At 58.5% G+C, this 20,662-nt stretch overlaps 2 protein-coding genes across 2 annotated transcripts in view; one reads left to right on the forward strand and one right to left on the reverse strand.

The window, feature by feature from the left end:
• The window catches only part of LOC137320138 (phosphatidylinositol transfer protein beta isoform-like), a 33,800-nt gene extending 29,699 nt beyond the window's left edge, over positions 1-4,101 (forward strand). The window contains exons 10-12 of the mRNA XM_067981889.1: positions 291-413; positions 2,509-2,570; positions 3,567-4,101. Of these exons, the coding sequence (XP_067837990.1) occupies positions 291-413; positions 2,509-2,556 (171 nt within the window). The 3' untranslated portion in view covers positions 2,557-2,570; positions 3,567-4,101. The remainder of the gene's footprint in view (positions 1-290; positions 414-2,508; positions 2,571-3,566) is intronic.
• A 2,872-nt stretch (positions 4,102-6,973) lies between these two features.
• Positions 6,974-14,878, reverse strand: LOC137320137 (cardiotrophin-2-like). Its single transcript, XM_067981888.1, has 6 exons — positions 14,365-14,878; positions 14,264-14,303; positions 12,711-12,892; positions 9,720-9,818; positions 7,587-7,760; positions 6,974-7,458 (listed from the first exon to the last, which is right to left on the reverse strand). The coding sequence occupies exons 2-6, from the start codon at positions 14,274-14,276 to the stop codon at positions 7,177-7,179; spliced, it is 750 nt and encodes a 249-aa protein (XP_067837989.1). The 5' UTR covers positions 14,277-14,303; positions 14,365-14,878; the 3' UTR covers positions 6,974-7,176.
• Between the last annotated feature and the right edge of the window lie 5,784 nt (positions 14,879-20,662).

Raw genomic sequence — 20,662 nt, forward strand, 5'->3', positions numbered from 1 at the left:
GCTGCGGGGAGGGGGAGGTCAAGGGGGCCGAGGGGAGGGGGAGGTCAGGGGGGAGCACTGCAAGTGGAAGGAGGGACGGACGGATGCAGCGGGGTTGGTTCGAGGGAGGGACTGAATGGACAAAAGGTGGGGGTTTGGTTCGAGGGAGGGAGGGATGGGTACAAGGATGGAAGGAGAGACGGAGGGTTGGACGGACGGAGGGAGGGAGGGAGGGTGGGTGTAGTAGTGCTCTCTTCGGGCCAGTGTTGTCCCCAGTACCTCATCCTCTCCCTCTTTCTCACTTCCTGCAGCAAGAGAGGAGGCTCTTCACAAACTTTCACCGGCAGCTCTTCTGTTGGATCGACAAATGGGTGGGACTGACGATGGACGATATCCGGAGAATGGAGGAAGATACACAGAAGGAGCTGCTCCAGGTCAGTGCTCATTGGTGGAAGGACTGCGGACTTCACTCTAACCCCGGGCTCAACCTGCTCTGGGAGTGTTTGATGGGACAGTGTAGAGGGAGCTTTACTCTGTATCTAACCCTGTACCTGACCCTGGGAGTGTTTGATGGGACAGTGTAGAGGGAGCTTTACTCTGTATCTAACCCTGTACCTGACCCTGGGAGTGTTTGATGGGACAGTGTAGAGGGAGCTTTACTCTGTATCTAACCCTGTACCTGACCCTGGGAGTGTTTGATGGGACAGTGTAGAGGGAGCTTTACTCTGTATCTAACCCTGTACCTGACCCTGGGAGTGTTTGATGGGACAGTGTAGAGGGAGCTTTACTCTGTATCTAACCCTGTACCTGACCCTGGGAGTGTTTGATGGGACAGTGTAGAGGGAGCTTTACTCTGTATCGAACCCTGTACCTGACCCTGGGAGTGTTTGATGGGACAGTGTAGAGGGAGCTTTACTCTGTATCTAACCCTGTCCCTGACCCTGGGAGTGTTTGACGGGACAGTGTAGAGGGAGCTTTACTCTGTATCTAACCCTGTACCTGACCCTGGGAGTGTTTGACGGGACAGTGTAGAGGGAGCTTTACTCTGTATCTAACCCTGTACCTGACCCTGGGAGTGTTTGATGGGACAGTGTAGAGGGAACTTTACTCTGTATCTAACCCTGTACCTGACCCTGGGAGTGTTTGATGGGACAGTGTAGAGGGAGCTTTACTCTGTATCTAACCCTGTACCTGACCCTGGGAGTGTTTGACGGGACAGTGTAGAGGGAGCTTTACTCTGTATCTAACCCTGTACCTGACCCTGGGAGTGTTTGATGGGACAGTGTAGAGGGAGCTTTACTCTGTATCTAACCCTGTACCTGCCCTGGGAGTGTTTGATGGGACAGTGTAGAGGGAGCTTTACTCTGTATCTAACCCTGTACCTGACCCTGGGAGTGTTTGATGGGACAGTGTAGAGGGAGCTTTACTCTGTATCTAACCCTGTACCTGACCCTGGGAGTGTTTGATGGGACAGTGTAGAGGGAGCTTTACTCTGTATCTAACCCTGTACCTGACCCTGGGAGTGTTTGATGGGACAGTGTAGAGGGAGCTTTACTCTGTATCTAACCCTGTACCTGACCCTGGGAGTGTTTGATGGGACAGTGTAGAGGGAGCTTTACTCTGTATCTAACCCTGTATCTGACCCTGGGAGTGTTTGATGGGACAGTGTAGAGGGAGCTTTACTCTGTATCTCACCCTGGACCTGCCCTGGGAGTGTTTGATGGGACAGTGTAGAGGGAGCTTTACTCTGTATCTAACCCTGTACCTGACCCTGGGAGTGTTTGATGGGACAGTGCAGAGGGAGCTTTACTCTGTATCTAACCCTGTACCTGACCCTGGGAGTGTTTGATGGGACAGTGTAGAGGGAGCTTTACTCTGTATCTAACCCTGTACCTGACCCTGGGAGTGTTTGATGGGACAGTGTAGAGGGAGCTTTACTCTGTATCTAACCCTGTATCTGACCCTGGGAGTGTTTGATGGGACAGTGTAGAGGGAGCTTTACTCTGTATCTCACCCTGGACCTGCCCTGGGAGTGTTTGATGGGACAGTGTAGAGGGAGCTTTACTCTGTATCTAACCCTGTACCTGACCCTGGGAGTGTTTGATGGGACAGTGTAGAGGGAGCTTTACTCTGTATCTAACCCTGTATCTGACCCTGGGAGTGTTTGATGGGACAGTGTAGAGGGAGCTTTACTCTGTATCTCACCTGGACCTGCCCTGGGAGTGTTTGATGGGACAGTGTAGAGGGAGCTTTACTCTGTATCTAACCCTGTACCTGCCCTGGGAGTGTTTGATGGGACAGTGTAGAGGGAGCTTTACTCTGTATCTAACCCTGTACCTGACCCTGGGAGTGTTTGATGGGACAGTGTAGAGGGAGCTTTACTCTGTATCTAACCCTGTACCTGACCCTGGGAGTGTTTGATGGGACAGTGTAGAGGGAGCTTTACTCTGTATCTAACCCTGTACCTGCCCTGGGAGTGTTTGATGGGACAGTGTAGAGGGAGCTTTAAATCTTTGTTTCTCTCTGCAGATCCGTCAGGAGAGGACACTGCGAGGGATGTCTGCTAAAGACGAGTGAAACCGCACGCAAACGTAAGTCCTCAAACCCGCCTCCTCCCCACGGGGCACCGACTCTCCCCGGGGTACGGGTCCCCCCCCGCGGGGCACCGACTCTCCCCGGGGTACGGGTCACCCCCCCGCGGGCACCGACTCTCCCCGGGGTACGGGTCCCCCCCGCGGGGCACCGACTCTCCCCGGGGTACGGGTCACCCCCGCGGGGCACCGACTCTCCCCCGGGGTTCGGGTCCCCCCCGCGGGGCACCGACTCTCCCCCGGGGTTCGGGTCCCCCCCGCGGGGCACCGACTCTCCCCGGGGTACGGGTCCCCCCCGCGGGGCACCGACTCTCCCCCGGGGTACGGGTCCCCCCCGCGGGGCACCGACTCTCCCCCGGGGTACGGGTCCCCCCCGCGGGGCACCGACTCTCCCCCGGGGTACGGGTCCCCCCCGCGGGGCACCGACTCTCCCCCGGGGTACGGGTCCCCCCCGCGGGGCACCGACTCTCCCCCGGGGTTCGGGTCCCCCCCGCGGGGCACCGACTCTCCCCCGGGGTTCGGGTCCCCCCCGCGGGGCACCGACTCTCCCCCGGGGTTCGGGTCCCCCCCGCGGGGCACCGACTCTCCCCCGGGGTACGGGTCCCCCCCGCGGGTCACCGACTCTCCCCCGGGGTACGGGTCCCCCCCGCGGGTCACCGACTCTCCCCCGGGGTACGGGTCCCCCCCGCGGGGCACCGACTCTCCCCCGGGTACGGGTCCCCCCCGCGGGGCACCGACTCTCCCCCGGGGTACGGGTCCCCCCCGCGGGGCACCGACTCTCCCCCGCGGGGCACCGACTCTCCCCCGCGGGGCACCGACTCTCCCCGGGGTACGGGTCCCCCCCGTGGGGCACCGACTCTCCCCGGGGTCCGGGTCCTGTCCTGCTCCATGTGGGCACCCTGCATGTGCGGTGATCAGATGGGTGGTGGTGGTGTGCTGCCCCTCGGCTTGTCCTGACCCCGTTCCTGATCTCTTCCTGTGTTCCATTCCCTCCAGGTCTGCGAGGAGCAGAGGCAGAGAGAGAGAGACAAAATGGCCACCAGCGCCCACAGGACCCCCCCCATCTCTTCTGAATCTCGACTCGCCCCTCCCCTCGCCGGCAAATGTATTTACCCTTTGTGTTTTCTCGGCCTGTCCGGCCTCCAGTTCCTTCGTCACCCCCTCTTCCCGACTCCTGTAAATACGTCCTTGGAACCCATCACCCGCTCCCCCTCCTGGGTCATCGATCTCCCCAAACCCGACACCCTGGTTCCAGGAGAGGGGAGACCCTCCGCTTCCTTCGTCCAATCTCGTCGGCTCCTGATGACATCACGTAGGGGGAGGGGCGAGACCATTCCTTGTCTTCGTGCGTTTCATGAAATGGTGACGTGTTTTTTTTAAGAAAAATTTGGTGGTCAGGCAGGACTGGCTCCGAGTCGTGGGGGAGGGGCGGTGCGGCAGGGGAGGGGAAAGGAGACCTCGGTTAATTCTGGCGATGAGCTGTGTTTTATTCCTCACTAATGATAAATAAACGAATAAATAAAAATTGAAAGGTGGTGTCGGCAGGATCGCAAACTGGAGTTCCGATCTCGCTTATTGGACAGTTCCCCCAACCTCGTACCCTCCAGAACCATCCGCTCATCCAATACTCTGCCCCCTCCCCCCGTATCCATAACTCCCACCCAGTCCCGTTCACCATCACCCCCTCCCCCCGTACCCCAACTCACACCCAGTCCCGTTCACCATCACCCCCTCCCCCCGTACCCCAACTCACACCCAGTCCCGTTCACCATCACTCCCTCCCCCCGTACCCCAACTCACACCCAGTCCCGTTCACCATCACCCCCTCCCCCCGTACCCCAACTCACACCCAGTCCCGTTCACCATCACTCCCTCCCCCCGTACCCCAACTCACACCCAGTCCCGTTCACCATCACCCCCTCCCCCCGTACCCCAACTCACACCCAGTCCCGTTCACCATCACCCCCTCCCCCCGTACCCCAACTCACACCCAGTCCCGTTCACCATCACCCCCTCCCCCCGTACCCTAACTCACACCCAGTCCCGTTCACCATCACCCCCTCCCCCCGTACCCCAACTCACACCCAGTCCCGTTCACCATCACCCCCTCCCCCCGTACCCCAACTCACACCCAGTCCCGTTCACCATCACCCCCCACCCCCGTATCCATAACTCCCACCGAGTCCCGTTCACCATCACCCCCTCTCCCCGTACCCCAACTCACACCCAGTCCCGTTCACCATCACCCCCTCTCCCCGTACCCCAACTCACACCCAGTCCCGTTCACCATCACCCCCTCCCCCCGTATCCCAACTCACACCCAGTCCCGTTCACCATCACTCCCTCCCTGTGTTCGCTGGACCCACATCGGATCCCGGTCCAGGAACACCTCGATTTTACAATTCCCCATCCTCCTGTTCAAATCCAAATCCCTCCATGGTCCCTCGCCCCCTCCCTATCTCTGTAACCCCCTCCAGCCCCTACAATTCCCCATCCTCCTGTTCAAATCCCTCCATGGTCCCTCGCCCCCTCCCTATCTCTGTAACCCCCTCCAGCCCCTACAATTCTCATCCTCCTGTTCAAATCCCTCCATGGCCCCTCGCCCCCTCCCTATCTCTGTAACCCCCTCCAGCCCCTACAATTCTCATCCTCCTGTTCAAATCCCTCCATGGCCCCTCGCCCCCCTCCCTATCTCTGTAACCTCCTCCAGCCCCTACAATTCTCATCCTTCTCTTCAAATCCCTCCATGGCCCCTCGCCCCCCTCCCTTCCTGTGACCCCTGGTTCTGGACTCCCCAGCCATCGGGAACATCCTCCCTGCATCCTGTCTGTCCAGTCCTGTTAGAATTTTATATGTTTCGATGAGATCACCTCTCATTCTTCTAAACTCGAGTGAATACAGGCCGAGTCGACCCAATCTCTCCTCATACCTCAGTCCTGCCATCCCAGGAATCAGCCTGGGAAACCTTCGTTGCACTTCCTCTACGGTAAGTACTTGGCCCGGGGTCTGATTTCCGCTCCTGGGAAGCCCCTCGGGGGAGGTTTTACTCCGTTAGAGGCCCACTATAAACGGGAGGTGATGTTACCTTAGACTTTATTCCTCAAATAAACGAGGACTCTGCGTGGGACCTTCCCCGCTGTGTCTGTTGGGCTCAGTGCCACAGAGGGTGATGGGCACAATCTGATTCTGATCTAACAATAAAACATTTCCTCAGACCGCACGGGAACAGAGGGGAGAGAAATCCCCCAGCCTTCCCGACAGTCTTATCATGGCCAGGCTCCTCATATCCACTTCCCGCATTCTCAGTGTGGCTTGTGGTCAGTGCTTTTTTAACTTCCATATTGGAACAAAGAGATTTTAGACACAGACAGTCTTCCTGACTGTCACTGTTCGATACAGAGTAAAGCTCCCTCCACACTGTCCCGTCAAACACTCCCAGGGCAGGTACAGGGTTAGATACAGAGTAAAGCTCCCTCCACACTGTCCCGTCAAACACTCCCAGGGCAGGTACAGGGTTAGATACAGAGTAAAGCTCCCTCTACACTGTCCCGTCAAACACTCCCAGGGCAGGTACAGGGTTAGATACAGAGTAAAGCTCCCTCTACACTGTCCCATCAAACACTCCCAGGGCAGGTACAGGGTTAGATACAGAGTAAAGCTCCCTCTACACTGTCCCGTCAAAACACTCCCAGGGCAGGTACAGGGTTAGATACAGAGTAAAGCTCCCTCTACACTGTCCCATCAAACACTCCCAGGGCAGGTACAGGGTCAGATACAGAGTAAAGCTCCCTCTACACTGTCCCATCAAACACTCCCAGGGCAGGTACAGGGTTAGATACAGAGTAAAGCTCCCTCTACACTGTCCCGTCAAACACTCCCAGGGCAGGTACAGGGTTCGATACAGAGTAAAGCTCCCTCTACACTGTCCTGTCAAACACTCCCAGGGCAGGTACAGGGTTAGATACAGAGTAAAGCTCCCTCTACACTGTCCCGTCAAACACTCCCAGGGTCAGGTACAGGGTTAGATACAGAGTAAAGCTCCCTCTACACTGTCCCATCAAACACTCCCAGGGTCAGGTACAGGGTTAGATACAGAGTAAAGCTCCCTCTACACTGTCCCGTCAAACACTCCCAGGGTCAGGTACAGGGTTAGATACAGAGTAAAGCTCCCTCTACACTGTCCCATCAAACACTCCCAGGGCAGGTGCAGGGTTAGATACAGAGTAAAGCTCCCTCTACACTGTCCCGTCAAACACTCCCAGGGCAGGTACAGGGTTAGATACAGAGTAAAGCTCCCTCTACACTGTCCCATCAAACACTCCCAGGGCAGGTACAGGGTTAGATACAGAGTAAAGCTCCCTCTACACTGTCCCAGGTATGATTCAAATGCTCCAGAAAACCCATTTCTACAAATGCATTTTATTTAAAATGTTGAGTCCTCACAGATACATATAAATTATTAAATATTTAAAAAACACTCAATGCACACTCAGTTTGGCAACCTAATTGTCTGTCAGTGAGCGGGCGGGGCGGGCCCCAGGCCGCGGACCCCAGACCGCGGCCCCCAGCAGTTTGTACCAGTCCAGGGTCGTCCACTCTCCACCTGTCAGGTCCCTCGCTTGAAACCGTGGGCCGATTGGAAGCTCCTGTGCTGTGCGACCTGTCGTTTCGGCTGCGATGTGTGTCCCAGGACCCTCGCCCGCCCCCGCCCCCGGGCCCGGTCCCGTACAAGTAGCACGGTTAAATCACGCACCACACGCCCGAGGTAGTGAGCGAATCCCCGCAGGACCAGGTATCCCTCGCTCAGATTGTCCCACACCGCAGAATGGTTCAACACTTCCTCCGACAGGGAGAGAGCCCGGGGCTCGGGGACACCGACCACCGACATCTGGAGAGAGAGAAGGAAACACAATGTTAGCAGAGGAGGGGAGGGAGGACGGGTTTACCGAGGGGGGTGCAGGGGAAGGGTGTTCCCGAGGAGGGGGTGTGGGGGACAGTGTTCCCGAACCCCTTTACCTGTGTGTGTATCAGCAGCAGCAGGTCCCTTGTGTGGAGAAGGATGGTGTCCAGATCTCCCAGGATGTTGGATCGATTCCCGTTGCTCCTCTCCCTCTCCCTGGTCCTCAGCCTCTCCAGGTAGGCTCGGAATACCGGGAGTTTCAACGCCATGTCCAGGAGCCGCTCCGAATCCTGAATTAAACCCAGATCGCAAATTGAGGATTTACCGATTCACACAGGGGCCAGGCGTACACGTGGAGCAAGGGCTGTGACCCCTAATACTGGGGAGCCTCTCCGTCAGAGACCCCCGATATAGGGGGGAGCCTCTCCATCAGAGACCCCCGATATAGGGGGGAGCCTCTCCCTCAGAGACCCCCGATACAGGGGGGAGCCTCTCCCTCAGAGACCCCCGATACAGGGGGGAGCCTCTCCGTCAGAGACCCCCAATAAAGGGGGGAGCCTCTCCGTCAGAGACCCCCGATATAGGGGGGAGCCTCTGCATCAGAGACCCCGATACAGGGGGGAGCCTCTGCGTCAGAGACCCCGATATAGGGGGGAGCCTCTCCGTCAGAGACCCCCAATATTGGGGGGAGCCTCTAAGTCAGAGACCCCCGATATGGGGGGAGCCTCTCCGTCAGAGACCCCCGATATAGGGGGGAGCCTCTCTGTCAGAGACCCCCGATATAGGGGGGAGCCTCTCCGTCAGAGACCCCCGATATAGGGGGGAGCCTCTCCGTCAGAGACCCCCGATATAGGGGGGAGCCTCTCCGTCAGAGACCCCCGATATAGGGGGGAGCCTCTCCGTCAGAGACCCCCCGATATAGGGGGGAGCCTCTCCGTCAGAGACCCCCGATATAGGGGGGAGCCTCTCCGTAGAGACCCCCGATATAGGGGGGAGCCTCTGCGTCAGAGACCCCCGATATGGGGGGAGCCTCTGCATCAGAGACCCCCGACATGGGGGGAGCCTCTGCATCAGAGACCCCCGACATGGGGGGAGCCTCTGCATCAGAGACCCCCGACATGGGGGGAGCCTCTGCATCAGAGACCCCCGACATGGGGGGAGCCTCTGCATCAGAGACCCCCGACATGGGGGGAGCCTCTGCATCAGAGACCCCCGACATGGGGGGAGCCTCTGCAGCAGAGACCCCCGACACGGGGGGAGCCTCTCCATCAGAGACCCCCGATACAGGGGGGAGCCTCTGCTTCAGAGACCCGGATATAGGGGGGAGCCTCTCCGTCAGAGACCCCCGATATGGGGGGAGCCTCTCCGTCAGAGACCCCCGATATAGGGGGGAGCCTCTCCGTCAGAGACCCCCGATATGGGGGGAGCCTCTCCGTCAGAGACCCCCGATATAGGGGGGAGCCTCTCCGTCAGAGACCCCCGATATGGGGGGAGCCTCTCCGTCAGAGACCCCCGATATAGGGGGGAGCCTCTCCGTCAGAGACCCCCGATATGGGGGGAGCCTCTCCGTCAGAGACCCCCGATATGGGGGGGAGCCTCTGCATCAGAGACCCTGATATAGGGGGGAGCCTCTCCGTCAGAGACCCCCCAATACAGGGGGGAGCCTCTCCGTCAGAGACCCCCGATACAGGGGTGAGCCTCTCCGTCAGAGACCCCCGATATGGGGGTGAGCCTCTCCGTCAGAGACCCCCGATATGGGGGTGAGCCTCTCCGTCAGAGACCCCGATATAGGGGGGAGCCTCTCCGTCAGAGACCCCCCAATACAGGGGGGAGCCTCTCCGTCAGAGACCCCCGATATGGGGGGAGCCTCCCCATCAGAGACCCCGATATATGTGGGAGACCCTCCATCAGAGACCCCCGATATAGGGGGCAGTCTTTCCATCAGAAACCCCAGATCTGGGGACAGTCTCTCCGTCAGAAACCCCGATATAGGGGGCGGTTTCTCCGTCTTAAACCCCCAATATAAGGGGAGTCTCTCAGGGACCCCCAAAAATGGGGGAGTCACTCTGGGACCCCTGATATTGGGGAGTCTCTCCATCAGAGACCCCCGATATAGGTGAGAGTCTCTCCGTCAGAGACCTCCGATATAAGGGGGGAGTCTCTCGGGGGCTTTAGGCCGGGCTTGGAGCCTCAGACTGACCTGCAAAGAGACCCACGGATGCTGAGTTGAGTGAGTGAGAGGCACTAACCTGCAGTGAGGTCCAGCGGGAATGTGGGACAGTCCCAGAGGGGAGGAATTCCAACTCCCTTCTCGTCTCCAGCACGACTCCCAGGAGAGTCTCCACTCTCTGCGGAAATTAACCAAAAGATCAGAGTCAACATCGGGGAAACGTTCGAAAATCCTCACACACAATCACTGGTCAGTGTACAGATATCACCCTGAGAGAGAGGGGACTGAGAGACACCAGTCAGTGTACAGATATCTCCCTGAGAGAGAGGGGACTGAGAGACACCAGTCAGTGTACAGATATCTCCCTGAGAGAGAGGACTGAGAGACACCAGTCAGTGTACAGATATCTCCCTGAGAGAGAGGGGACTGAGAGACACCAGTCAGTGTACAGATATCTCCCTGAGAGAGAGGGGACTGAGAGACACCAGTCAGTGTACAGATATCTCCCTGAGAGAGAGGGGACTGAGAGACACCGGTCAGTGTACAGATATCTCCCTGAGAGAGAGAGGGGACTGAGAGACACCAGTCAGTGTACAGATATCTCCCTGAGAGAGAGGGGACTGAGAGACACCGGTCAGTGTACAGATATCTCCCTGAGAGAGAGGGGACTGAGAGACACCAGTCAGTGTACAGATATCTCCCTGAGAGAGAGGGGACTGAGAGACACCGGTCAGTGTACAGATATCTCCCTGAGAGAGAGGGGACTGAGAGACACCAGTCAGTGTACAGATATCTCCCTGAGAGAGAGGACTGAGAGACACCAGTCAGTGTACAGATATCTCCCTGAGAGGGAGGGGACTGAGAGACACCAGTCAGTGTACAGATATCTCCCTGAGAGAGAGGGGACTGAGAGACACCAGTCAGTGTACAGATATCTCCCTGAGAGAGAGGGACTGAGAGACACCAGTCAGTGTACAGATATCTCCCTGAGAGAGAGAGGGGACTGAGAGACACCAGTCAGTGTACAGATATCTCCCTGAGAGAGAGGACTGAGAGACACCAGTCAGTGTACAGATATCTCCCTGAGAGGGAGGGGACTGAGACACACCAGTCAGTGTACAGATATCTCCCTGAGAGAGAGAGGGGACTGAGAGACACCAGTCAGTGTACAGATATCTCCCCGAGAGGGGGGACTGAGAGACACCAGTCAGTGTACAGATATCTCCCTGAGAGAGAGGGGACTGAGAGACACCAGTCAGTGTACAGATATCTCCCTGAGAGAGAGGGGACTGAGAGACACCAGTCAGTGTACAGATATCTCCCTGAGAGACACCAGTCAGTGTACAGATATCTCCCTGAGAGAGAGAGGACTGAGAGACACCAGTCAGTGTACAGATATCTCCCTGAGAGAGAGGGGACTGAGAGACACCAGTCAGTGTACAGATATCTCCCTGAGAGGGAGGGGACTGAGAGACACCAGTCAGTGTACAGATATCTCCCTGAGAGAGAGGGGACTGAGAGACACCAGTCAGTGTACAGATATCTCCCTGAGAGAGAGGGGACTGAGAGACACCGGTCAGTGTACAGATATCTCCCTGAGAGAGAGGGACTGAGAGACACCAGTCAGTGTACAGATATCTCCCTGAGAGAGAGGGGACTGAGAGACACCAGTCAGTGTACAGATATCTCCCTGAGAGAGAGGGGACTGAGAGACACCAGTCAGTGTACAGATATCTCCCTGAGAGAGAGGGGACTGAGAGACACCAGTCAGTGTACAGATATCTCCCTGAGAGAGAGGGGACTGAGAGACACCAGTCAGTGTACAGATATCTCCCTGAGAGAGAGGGGACTGAGAGACACCAGTCAGTGTACAGATATCTCCCTGAGAGAGAGGGGACTGAGAGACACCAGTCAGTGTACAGATATCTCCCTGAGAGAGAGGGGACTGAGAGACACCAGTCAGTGTACAGATATCTCCCTGAGAGAGAGGGGACTGAGAGACACCAGTCAGTGTACAGATATCTCCCTGAGAGAGAGGGGACTGAGAGACACCAGTCAGTGTACAGATATCTCCCTGAGAGAGAGGGGACTGAGAGACACCAGTCAGTGTACAGATATCTCCCTGAGAGAGAGGGGACTGAGAGACACCAGTCAGTGTACAGATATCTCCCTGAGAGAGAGGGGACTGAGAGACACCAGTCAGTGTACAGATATCTCCCTGAGAGAGAGGGGACTGAGAGACACCAGTCAGTGTACAGATATCTCCCTGAGAGAGAGGGGACTGAGAGACACCAGTCAGTGTACAGATATCTCCCTGAGAGAGAGGGGACTGAGAGACACCAGTCAGTGTACAGATATCTCCCTGAGAGAGAGGGGACTGAGAGACACCAGTCAGTGTACAGATATCTCCCTGAGAGAGAGGGGACTGAGAGACACCAGTCAGTGTACAGATATCTCCCTGAGAGAGAGGGGACTGAGAGACACCAGTCAGTGTACAGATATCTCCCTGAGAGAGAGGGGACTGAGAGACACCAGTCAGTGTACAGATATCTCCCTGAGAGAGAGGGGACTGAGAGACACCAGTCAGTGTACAGATATCTCCCTGAGAGAGAGGGGACTGAGAGACACCAGTCAGTGTACAGATATCTCCCTGAGAGAGAGGGGACTGAGAGACACCAGTCAGTGTACAATATCTCCCTGAGAGAGAGGGGACTGAGAGACACCAGTCAGTGTACAGATATCTCCCTGAGAGAGAGGGGACTGAGAGACACCAGTCAGTGTACAGATATCTCCCTGAGAGAGAGGACTGAGAGACACCAGTCAGTGTACAGATATCTCCCTGAGAGAGAGGGGACTGAGAGACACCAGTCAGTGTACAGATATCTCCCTGAGAGAGAGGGGACTGAGAGACACCGGTCAGTGTACAGATATCTCCCTGAGAGAGAGGGGACTGAGAGACACCAGTCAGTGTACAGATATCTCCCTGAGAGAGAGGGGACTGAGAGACACCAGTCAGTGTACAGATATCTCCCTGAGAGAGAGCAGAGTGAGTCCACTGTAATTTGCTTACGTAAAGCTCCTGTAGTCTGTGTGATTCCTGGAGAATTGTTCGGGACAGTCTGAGACTGGCAGTTAATGTGCGGTGGATGTTCACCGTGCCTGTGCTGTGCTCTGTCGACTTCGGATGTGAGAGTGGCAAAGGACGGGCTGAAGTGAGAGTCTGAACAATGAGCAGACTAACGACCGAGAGACCTGGGGAAAGAACGGAACAGAGACAGGAGTTAGTGTGTGAGAGAGGGAGGAGAGAGGAATGGGGCGAGAGAGAGGGGGAGAGGAGAGAGGAGGGGAGAGAGAGGGAGGAGAGGAATGGGGCGAGAGAGAGGGGAGGGGGGAGAGGAGGGGAGAGAGAGGGAGGAGAGGAATGGGGCGAGAGAGAGGGGAGGGGGGAGAGAGGAGGGGAGAGAGAGGGAGGAGAGGAATGGGGCGAGAGAGAGGGGGAGAGGAGAGAGGAGGGGAGAGAGAGGGAGGAGAGGAATGGGGCGAGAGAGAGGGGAGGGGGGAGAGAGGAGGGGAGAGAGAGGGAGGAGAGGAATGGGGCGAGAGAGAGGGGGAGAGGAGAGAGGAGGGGAGAGAGAGGGAGGAGAGGAATGGGGCGAGAGAGAGGGGGAGGGAGAGAGGAGGGGAGAGAGAGGGAGGAGAGGAATGGGGCGAGAGAGAGGGGGAGGGAGAGAGGAAGGGGGAGGGAGAGGGAGGAGAGGAAGGGGGAGGGAGAGAGAGAGAGGAAGGGGGAGGGAGAGGGAGGGAGAGAGAGGGAGGGAGGGGGAGGGAGAGAGAGGGAGGGAGGGGGGGGGAGGGAGGGGGGGGGAGGGAGGAAGGGGGAGGGAGGAAGGGGGAGGGAGAGAGGAAGGGGGAGGGAGGAAGGGGGAGAGAGAGAGAGGAAGGGGGAGGGAGAGAGAGGGAGGAAGGGGGAGGGAGAGAGAGGGAGGGAGGGGGAGGGAGAGAGAGGGAGGGAGGGGGAGGGAGAGAGAGAGAGGAGGGGTGAGAGAGAGAGGAGGGGTGAGAGAGAGAGGAAGGGGGAGGGAGAGAGGAAGGGGGAGGGAGAGAGGAAGGGGAGGGAGAGGGGAGGGAGAGAGGAAGGTGGTGGGAGTGAGAAGGGGGGAGGGAGAGAGGAGGGGGGAGGGAGAGAGGAGGGGGGAGAGAGAGAGGAATGGGGAGGGAGAGAGGAGGGGAGAGAGAGAGAGAGGAAGGGGGAGGGAGAGAGAGAGGAAGGGGGAGGGAGAGAGAGAGGAAGGGGGAGGGAGAGGAGGGGGAGGGAGAGGAGGGGGGAGGGAGAGAGGAGGAGAGAGAGAGGAAGGGGGAGGGAGAGGAGGAGAGAGAGAGGAAGGGGGAGGGAGAGGAGGGGGGAGGGAGAGAGGAGGAGAGAGAGAGGAGGGGGGAGGGAGAGAGGAAGGGGGAGGGAGAGGGGAGGGAGAGAGAGAGGAAGGGGGAGGGCGAGAGGAGGGGGGAGGGAGAGAGGGGAGGGAGAGAGGAGGGGGGAGGGAGAGCGTGAAGGGAGAGAGAGAGAGAGACGGAGAGACAGAGGGAGGGGAGCGGTAACTGTTTGTGGTTCACAGTCTCTCCTACCTGTAGCCTCCATTGAGCGGGTGTTTCTGTTAAGTCCCACCTCCGTCCGTGTCGCAGACCCCGTCCGTGTCGCAGACCCTGACCGTGTCGCAGACCCCCACCTCCGTCCGTGTCGCAGACCCCGACCGTGTCGCAGACCCCCACCTCCGTCCGTGTCGCAGACCCTGACCGTGTCGCAGACTCCCACCTCTGTCTGTGCTCTACACTGAGTGACTGATAGACAGACTGGCTGATATTTATATGGGACTGAGGGTAGCCCCAGATCCTGAGTGAAGGACAATCAGTTTCCATATGTAAACAGAGGGAATCCTTCTCTCTGTAACGTCACACACCCACACATGGAATTTCCTTCAGACAATTCTTCAAAATTCTCATCTGGATACGGCATTTACTCTCTCTCACTTAACCCGTACCTCGGGGAGAGTCGGTGCCCCGCGGGGGGAGACCCGTACCCCGGGGGAGAGTCGGTGCCCCGCGGTGGGGGGTGACCCGTACCCCGGGGAGAGTCGGTGCCCCGCGGTGGGGGGTGACCCGTACCCCGGGGAGAGTCGGTGCCCCGCGGGGGGAGACCCGTACCCCGGGGGAGAGTCGGTGCCCCGCGGTGGGGGGTGACCCGTACCCCGGGGAGAGTCGGTGCCCCGCAGGGGGGTGACCCGTACCCCGGGGAGAGTCAGTGCCCCGCAAGGGGGTGACCCGTACCCCGCGGGGGAGACCCGTACCCCGGGGAGAGTCGGTGCCCCGCGGGGGGGACCCGTACCCCGGGGGAGAGTCGGTGCCCCGCGGGGGGGACCCGTACCCCGGGGAGAGTCGGTGCCCCACGGGGGGGACCCGTACCCCGGGGGAGAGTCGGTGCCATTTTCTCACACTTGCTGACGAAGGGAGTTTCAGCCTGGATCTGCCATCAGAGCCTGTTTCGATGAACCAGTGAGAGTGAAAGTGAGAGTGAAAGGCTGGGGAATGTTGGCAGTCTCACTCTCTGCCCGTTATCCGCGGGTCCCTCGGACGGGAAAAACCGACAACTTCCTGATTCATCCAATCTTCCCCTCTGTGAGAGGGGGCAGGAAATGGAGGAACTCCCTCAGACAACTGACAGGAAAGACATCACAAATCGAAACATACAGAGAGAGAGCGAGAGGGAGATGGAGAGGGAGACAGAGAGAGAGAGAGAGCGAGAGGGAGAGGGAGAGGGAGACAGAGCGAGACAGAGAGAGCGAGAGGGAGAGGGAGAGGGAGAGGGAGAGGGAGAGAGAGAGGGAGAGAGGGAGAGAGAGAGAGAGCGAGACAGACAGAGAGAGAGAGGGAGAGGGAGACAGACAGAGAGAGAGAGAGAGAGAGCGAGAGGGAGACAGAGAGAGAGAGAGAGAGCACGTGAGACAGAGAGAGAGAGGGAGAGAGAGAGAGAGAGAGAGACAGACAGAGAGAGAGAGCGAGAGGGAGACAGACAGAGAGAGAGAGCGAGAGGGAGACAGAGAGAGAGCACGTGAGACAGAGAGCGAGAGGGAGAGAGAGAGCGAGAGGGAGAGCGAGGGAGACAGAGAGAGAGCGAGACAGACAGAGAGAGAGAGACAGAGAGGGAGACAGAGAGGGAGACAGAGAGAGAGAGCGAGAGGGAGACAGAGAGAGAGAGCGAGAGGGAGACAGAGAGAGAGCACGTGAGACAGAGAGCGAGAGGGAGAGAGAGAGCGAGAGGGAGAGCGAGGGAGACAGAGAGAGAGCGAGACAGACAGAGAGAGAGAGACAGAGAGGGAGACAGAGAGAGAGAGCGAGAGGGAGACAGAGAGGGAGCGAGACAGAGAGAGAGAGAGCGAGAGGGAGACAGAGAGAGAGAGCGAGACAGACAGAGAGTGAGAGGGAGACAGAGAGAGAGTGAGAGGGAGACAGAGAGAGAGAGCGAGACAGACAGAGAGAGAGAGCGAGAGGGAGACAGAGAGAGAGCACGAGAGGGAGAGCGAGAGGGAGACAGAGAGAGAGCGAGACAGACAGAGAGAGAGAGCGAGAGGGAGACAGAGAGAGAGAGCGAGAGGGAGACAGAGAGAGAGAGCGAGAGGGAGAGCGAGAGGGAGACAGAGAGAGAGAGCACGTGAGGGAGAGGGAGACAGAGAGAGAGAGCGAGACAGACAGAGAGAGAGAGAGCGAGAGGGAGAGCGAGAGGGAGACAGACAGAGAGAGAGCGAGACAGACAGAGAGAGAGCGCGAGAGGGAGACAGAGAGAGAGAGAGCACGTGAGGGAGAGCGAGAGGGAGACAGACAGAGAGCGAGAGGGAGACAGAGAGAGAGAGAGAGGGAGACAGAGAGAGAGAGCGAGAGGGAGACAGAGAGAGAGAGCGAGACAGACAGAGAGAGAGAGAGCGAGAGGGAGAGCGAGAGGGAGACAGACAGAGAGAGAGCGAGACAGACAGAGAGAGAGCGCGAGAGGGAGACAGAGAGAGAGAGAGCACGTGAGGGAGAGCGAGAGGGAGACAGACAGAGAGCGAGAGGGAGACAGAGAGAGAGAGAGAGGGAGACAGAGAGAGCGTGAGAGGGAGACAGAGAGAGAGGGAGACAGAGAGAGCGCGAGAGGGAGACAGAGAGAGCGTGAGAGGGAGACAGAGAGAGCGCGAGAGGGAGACAGAGAGAGCGAGAGGGAGACAGAGAGAGAGAGCGAGAGGGAGACAGAGAGAGCGTGAGAGGGAGACAGAGAGAGCGCGAGAGGGAGACAGAGAGAGCGAGAGGGAGACAGAGAGAGAGAGCGAGAGGGAGACAGAGAGAGAGTGAGAGGGAGAGCGAGAGGGAGACAGAGAGAGAGCGAGAGGGAGACAGAGAGCGCGAGAGGGAGACAGAGAGAGCGAGAGGGAGACAGAGAGAGAGACAGAGAGCAAGACAGACAGAGAGAGCGAGAGGGAGAAAGAGAGAGAGAGAGACAGAGAGAGCGAGCGCGAGAGGGAGAAAGAGAGAGAGAGCGTGAGAGGGAGAAAGAGAGAGAGAGCGCGAGAGGGAGAAAGAGAGAGAGAGCGCGAGAGGGAGATAGAGAGAGAGACAGAGAAGGAGAGAGAGGGGCAGAGAGAGAGTGACAGAAAGACAGAGTGAGTGACGGGGAGAGAGAGAGCGAAAGAGTGATTGACAGGGAGAGTGACAGAGAGAGTGACAGAGCTGGAGAGAGAGTGGGAGACAGAGACGGAGAGAGAAAAAGACAGACGGAGAGAGAGAGAAACAGAGAGGGGGGAGAGAGAGGGGAGAGAGAGAGTGACACAGAGAAAGGGAGAGAGAGAGTGACAGAGAGAGGGAGAGAGAGACAGAGACGGCAAGAGAGATGGAGAGAGAGAGGGAGACAGGGAGAGAGAGAGAAGGATACAGAGAGAGTGACGGAGAGAGAGGGAGAGGCTGGAGTGGAGTCTGAGTCTGTAGAAACCCTCACATTGTGTTACACCCAATCAGTGACACACAGAGACTCATAATTGTTCAAACTTAATGCTTATTCTGGATGCCCAAACTTAGATTGCACAGAACAAAGTTCAGAATAAAACTCAGAAGTTTCAATCTTTGTGTAATTTTCCATAACAGCTCTGTGGAGATCAGTGCGGAACGAAAGCCAATCTGGAGAGAGAGAGAGAGAGAGAGGTCAGTGTCTGCATCCTGGGTAATACTCTCGCCCTGACCCCAGGTCCCAGGGGGGGGAGAGGTCAGTGTCTGACCCACTGACCCCAGGTCCCATGGGGGGGAGAGGTCAGTGTCTGACCCACTGACCCCAGTTCCCAGGGGGGGGAGAGGTCAGTGTCTGACCCACTGACCCCAGGTCCCAGAGGGGGAGAGGTCAGTGTCTGACCCACTGACCCCAGGTCCCAGGGGGGGGAGAGGTCAGTGTCTGACCCACTGACCCCAGGTCCCATGGGGGGGAGAGGTCAGTGTCTGACCCACTGACCCCAGTTCCCAGGGGGGGGAGAGGTCAGTGTCTGACCCACTGACCCCAGGTCCCAGAGGGTGAGAGGTCAGTGTCTGACCCACTGACCCCAGGTCCCAGAGGGGGAGAGGTCAGTGTCTGACCCACTGCCCCCAGGTCCCAGAGGGTGAGAGGTCAGTGTCTGACCCACTGACCCCAGGTCCCAGAGGGTGAGAGGTCAGTGTCTGACCCACCCAGTATCCATCAGAGAGAGGAGCCCCTAACCCCTCTGTCTGGGGGGGGGGTTAACCCCAGGTCTAAGAGGGTGAGAGGCCTGAAAGAGAGAGATGGAGAAAGGGCAGGGGAGGATAGAGAGAGAGAGAGAGACAGACAGACAGACAGAGAGAAAGAGAGAGGGCGCGGGGGGGGGGAGATAGAGAGAGAGAGAGAGAGGGCGGGGGGAATAGAGAGAGAGAGGGCGGGGGGAATAGAGAGAGAGAGGGCGGGGGGAATAGAGAGAGAGAGGGCGGGGGGAATAGAGAGAGAGAGAGAGAGAGGGCGGGGGGATAGAGAGAGAGAGAGAGGGCGGGGGGATAGAGAGAGAGAGAGAGAGAGGGGGCGGGGGGATAGAGGGAGAGAGGGAGAGGGCGGGGGGATAGAGAGAGAGAGAGAGAGGGCGGGGGGATAGAGAGAGAGAGAGAGAGGGCGGGGGGGATAGAGAGAGAGTGGGAGAGAGAGGGCGGGGGAATAGAGAGAGAGAGAGAGAGAGGGCGGGGGGATAGAGAGAGAGAGAGAGAGAGGGCGGGGGGAATAGAGAGAGAGAGAGAGGGCGGGGGGATAGAGAGAGAGAGAGAGAGAGGGCGGGGGATAGAGAGAGAGAGAGAGAGGGCGGGGGGATAGAGAGAGAGAGAGAGAGAGGGGGCGGGGGGATAGAGAGAGAGAGAGAGAGGGCGGGGGGATAGAGAGAGAGAGAGAGAGGGCGGGGGGATAGAGAGAGAGAGAGAGAGGGCGGGGGGATAGAGAGAGAGAGAGAGAGAGGGCGGGCATGATAGAGAGAGAGAGAGAGAGAGAGAGAGAGGGCGGGGGGATAGAGAGAGAGAGAGAGAGGGCGGGGGGATAGAGAGAGAGAGAGGGCGGGCGGGATAGAGAGAGAGAGGGCGGGGGGGATAGAGAGAGAGAGAGAGAGAGGGCGGGGGGAATAGAGAGCGAGAAAGAGAGAGGGCGGGGGGATAGAGAGAGAGAGAGAGAGAGGGCGGGGGGATAGAGAGAGAGAGAGAGGGCGGGGGGATAGAGAGAGAGAGGACGGGGGGGATAGAGAGAGAGAGAGAGAGGGGGCGGGGGGATAGAGAGAGAGAGAGGGCGGGGGGATAGAGAGAGAGAGAGAGGGCGGGGGGGATAGAGAGAGAGTGGGAGAGAGAGGGCGGGGGAATAGAGAGAGAGAGAGAGAGAGAGGGCGGGGGGATAGAGAGAGAGAGAGAGAGGGCGGGCATGATAGAGAGAGAGAGAGAGAGGGCGGGGGGATAGAGAGAGAGAGAGAGAGAGGGCGGGCATGATAGAGAGAGAGAGAGAGAGGGCGGGGGGAATAGAGAGAGAGAGGGCGGGGGGGATAGAGAGAGAGAGAGAGAGAGGGCGGGGGAATAGAGAGAGAGAGGGCGGGGGGGATAGAGAGAGAGAGAGAGAGGGCGGGGGATAGAGAGAGAGAGAGGGCGGGGGGATAGAGAGAGAGAGAGGGCGGGGGGATAGAGAGAGAGAGAGAGAGGGCGGGGGGATAGAGAGAGAGAGGACGGGGGATAGAGAGAGAGAGAGAGGGCGGGGGGATAGAGAGAGAGAGAGGGCGGGGGGATAGAGAGAGAGAGAGAGAGGGCGGGGGGATAGAGAGAGAGAGAGGGCGGGGGATAGAGAGAGAGAGAGGGCGGGGGGGATAGAGAGAGAGAGAGAGAGGGCGGGGGGATAGAGAGAGAGAGGACGGGGGGATAGAGAGAGAGAGAGAGGGCGGGGGGATAGAGAGAGAGAGAGGGCGGGGGGATAGAGAGAGAGAGAGAGAGGGCGGGGGGATAGAGAGAGAGAGAGAGAGAGAGAGGGCGGGGGGATAGAGAGAGAGAGAGAGAGAGGGCGGGGGGATAGAGAGAGAGAGAGAGGGCGGGGGGATAGAGAGAGAGAGAGAGAGGGCGGGGGGAATAGAGAGAGAGAGGGCGGGGGGATAGAGAGAGAGAGAGAGAGGGCGGGGGGATAGAGAGAGAGAGAGGGCGGGGGGATAGAGAGAGAGAGAGGGCGGGGGATAGAGAGAGAGAGAGAGAGGGCGGGGGGATAGAGAGAGAGAGGAGGCGGGGGGATAGAGAGAGAGAGAGAGGGCGGGGGGATAGAGAGAGAGAGAGGGCGGGGGGATAGAGAGAGAGAGAGAGAGAGGGCGGGGGGATAGAGAGAGAGAGAGAGAGAGAGGGCGGGGGGATAGAGAGAGAGAGAGAGAGAGAGAGGGCGGGGGGAATAGAGAGAGAGAGAGAGGGCGGGGGGATAGAGAGAGAGAGAGAGAGGGCGGGGGGATG

Source organism: Heptranchias perlo, unplaced genomic scaffold, assembly GCF_035084215.1.
Source record: "Heptranchias perlo isolate sHepPer1 unplaced genomic scaffold, sHepPer1.hap1 HAP1_SCAFFOLD_983, whole genome shotgun sequence".
In the NCBI taxonomy this organism is placed as follows: Eukaryota; Metazoa; Chordata; class Chondrichthyes; order Hexanchiformes; family Hexanchidae; genus Heptranchias; species Heptranchias perlo.

What these genes read in the sequence shown, in the direction of transcription:
- LOC137320137 (XM_067981888.1), bottom strand. An exon ending in CCCGCTGGACCTCACTGCAG is followed by an intron (nt 7,761 to 9,719) that starts GTTAGTGCCTCT and finishes GGTTTAATTCAG; the next exon opens with GATTCGGAGCGGCTCCTGGA. An exon ending in TGCTGCTGATACACACACAG is followed by an intron (nt 7,459 to 7,586) that starts GTAAAGGGGTTC and finishes CTCTCTCTCCAG; the next exon opens with ATGTCGGTGGTCGGTGTCCC.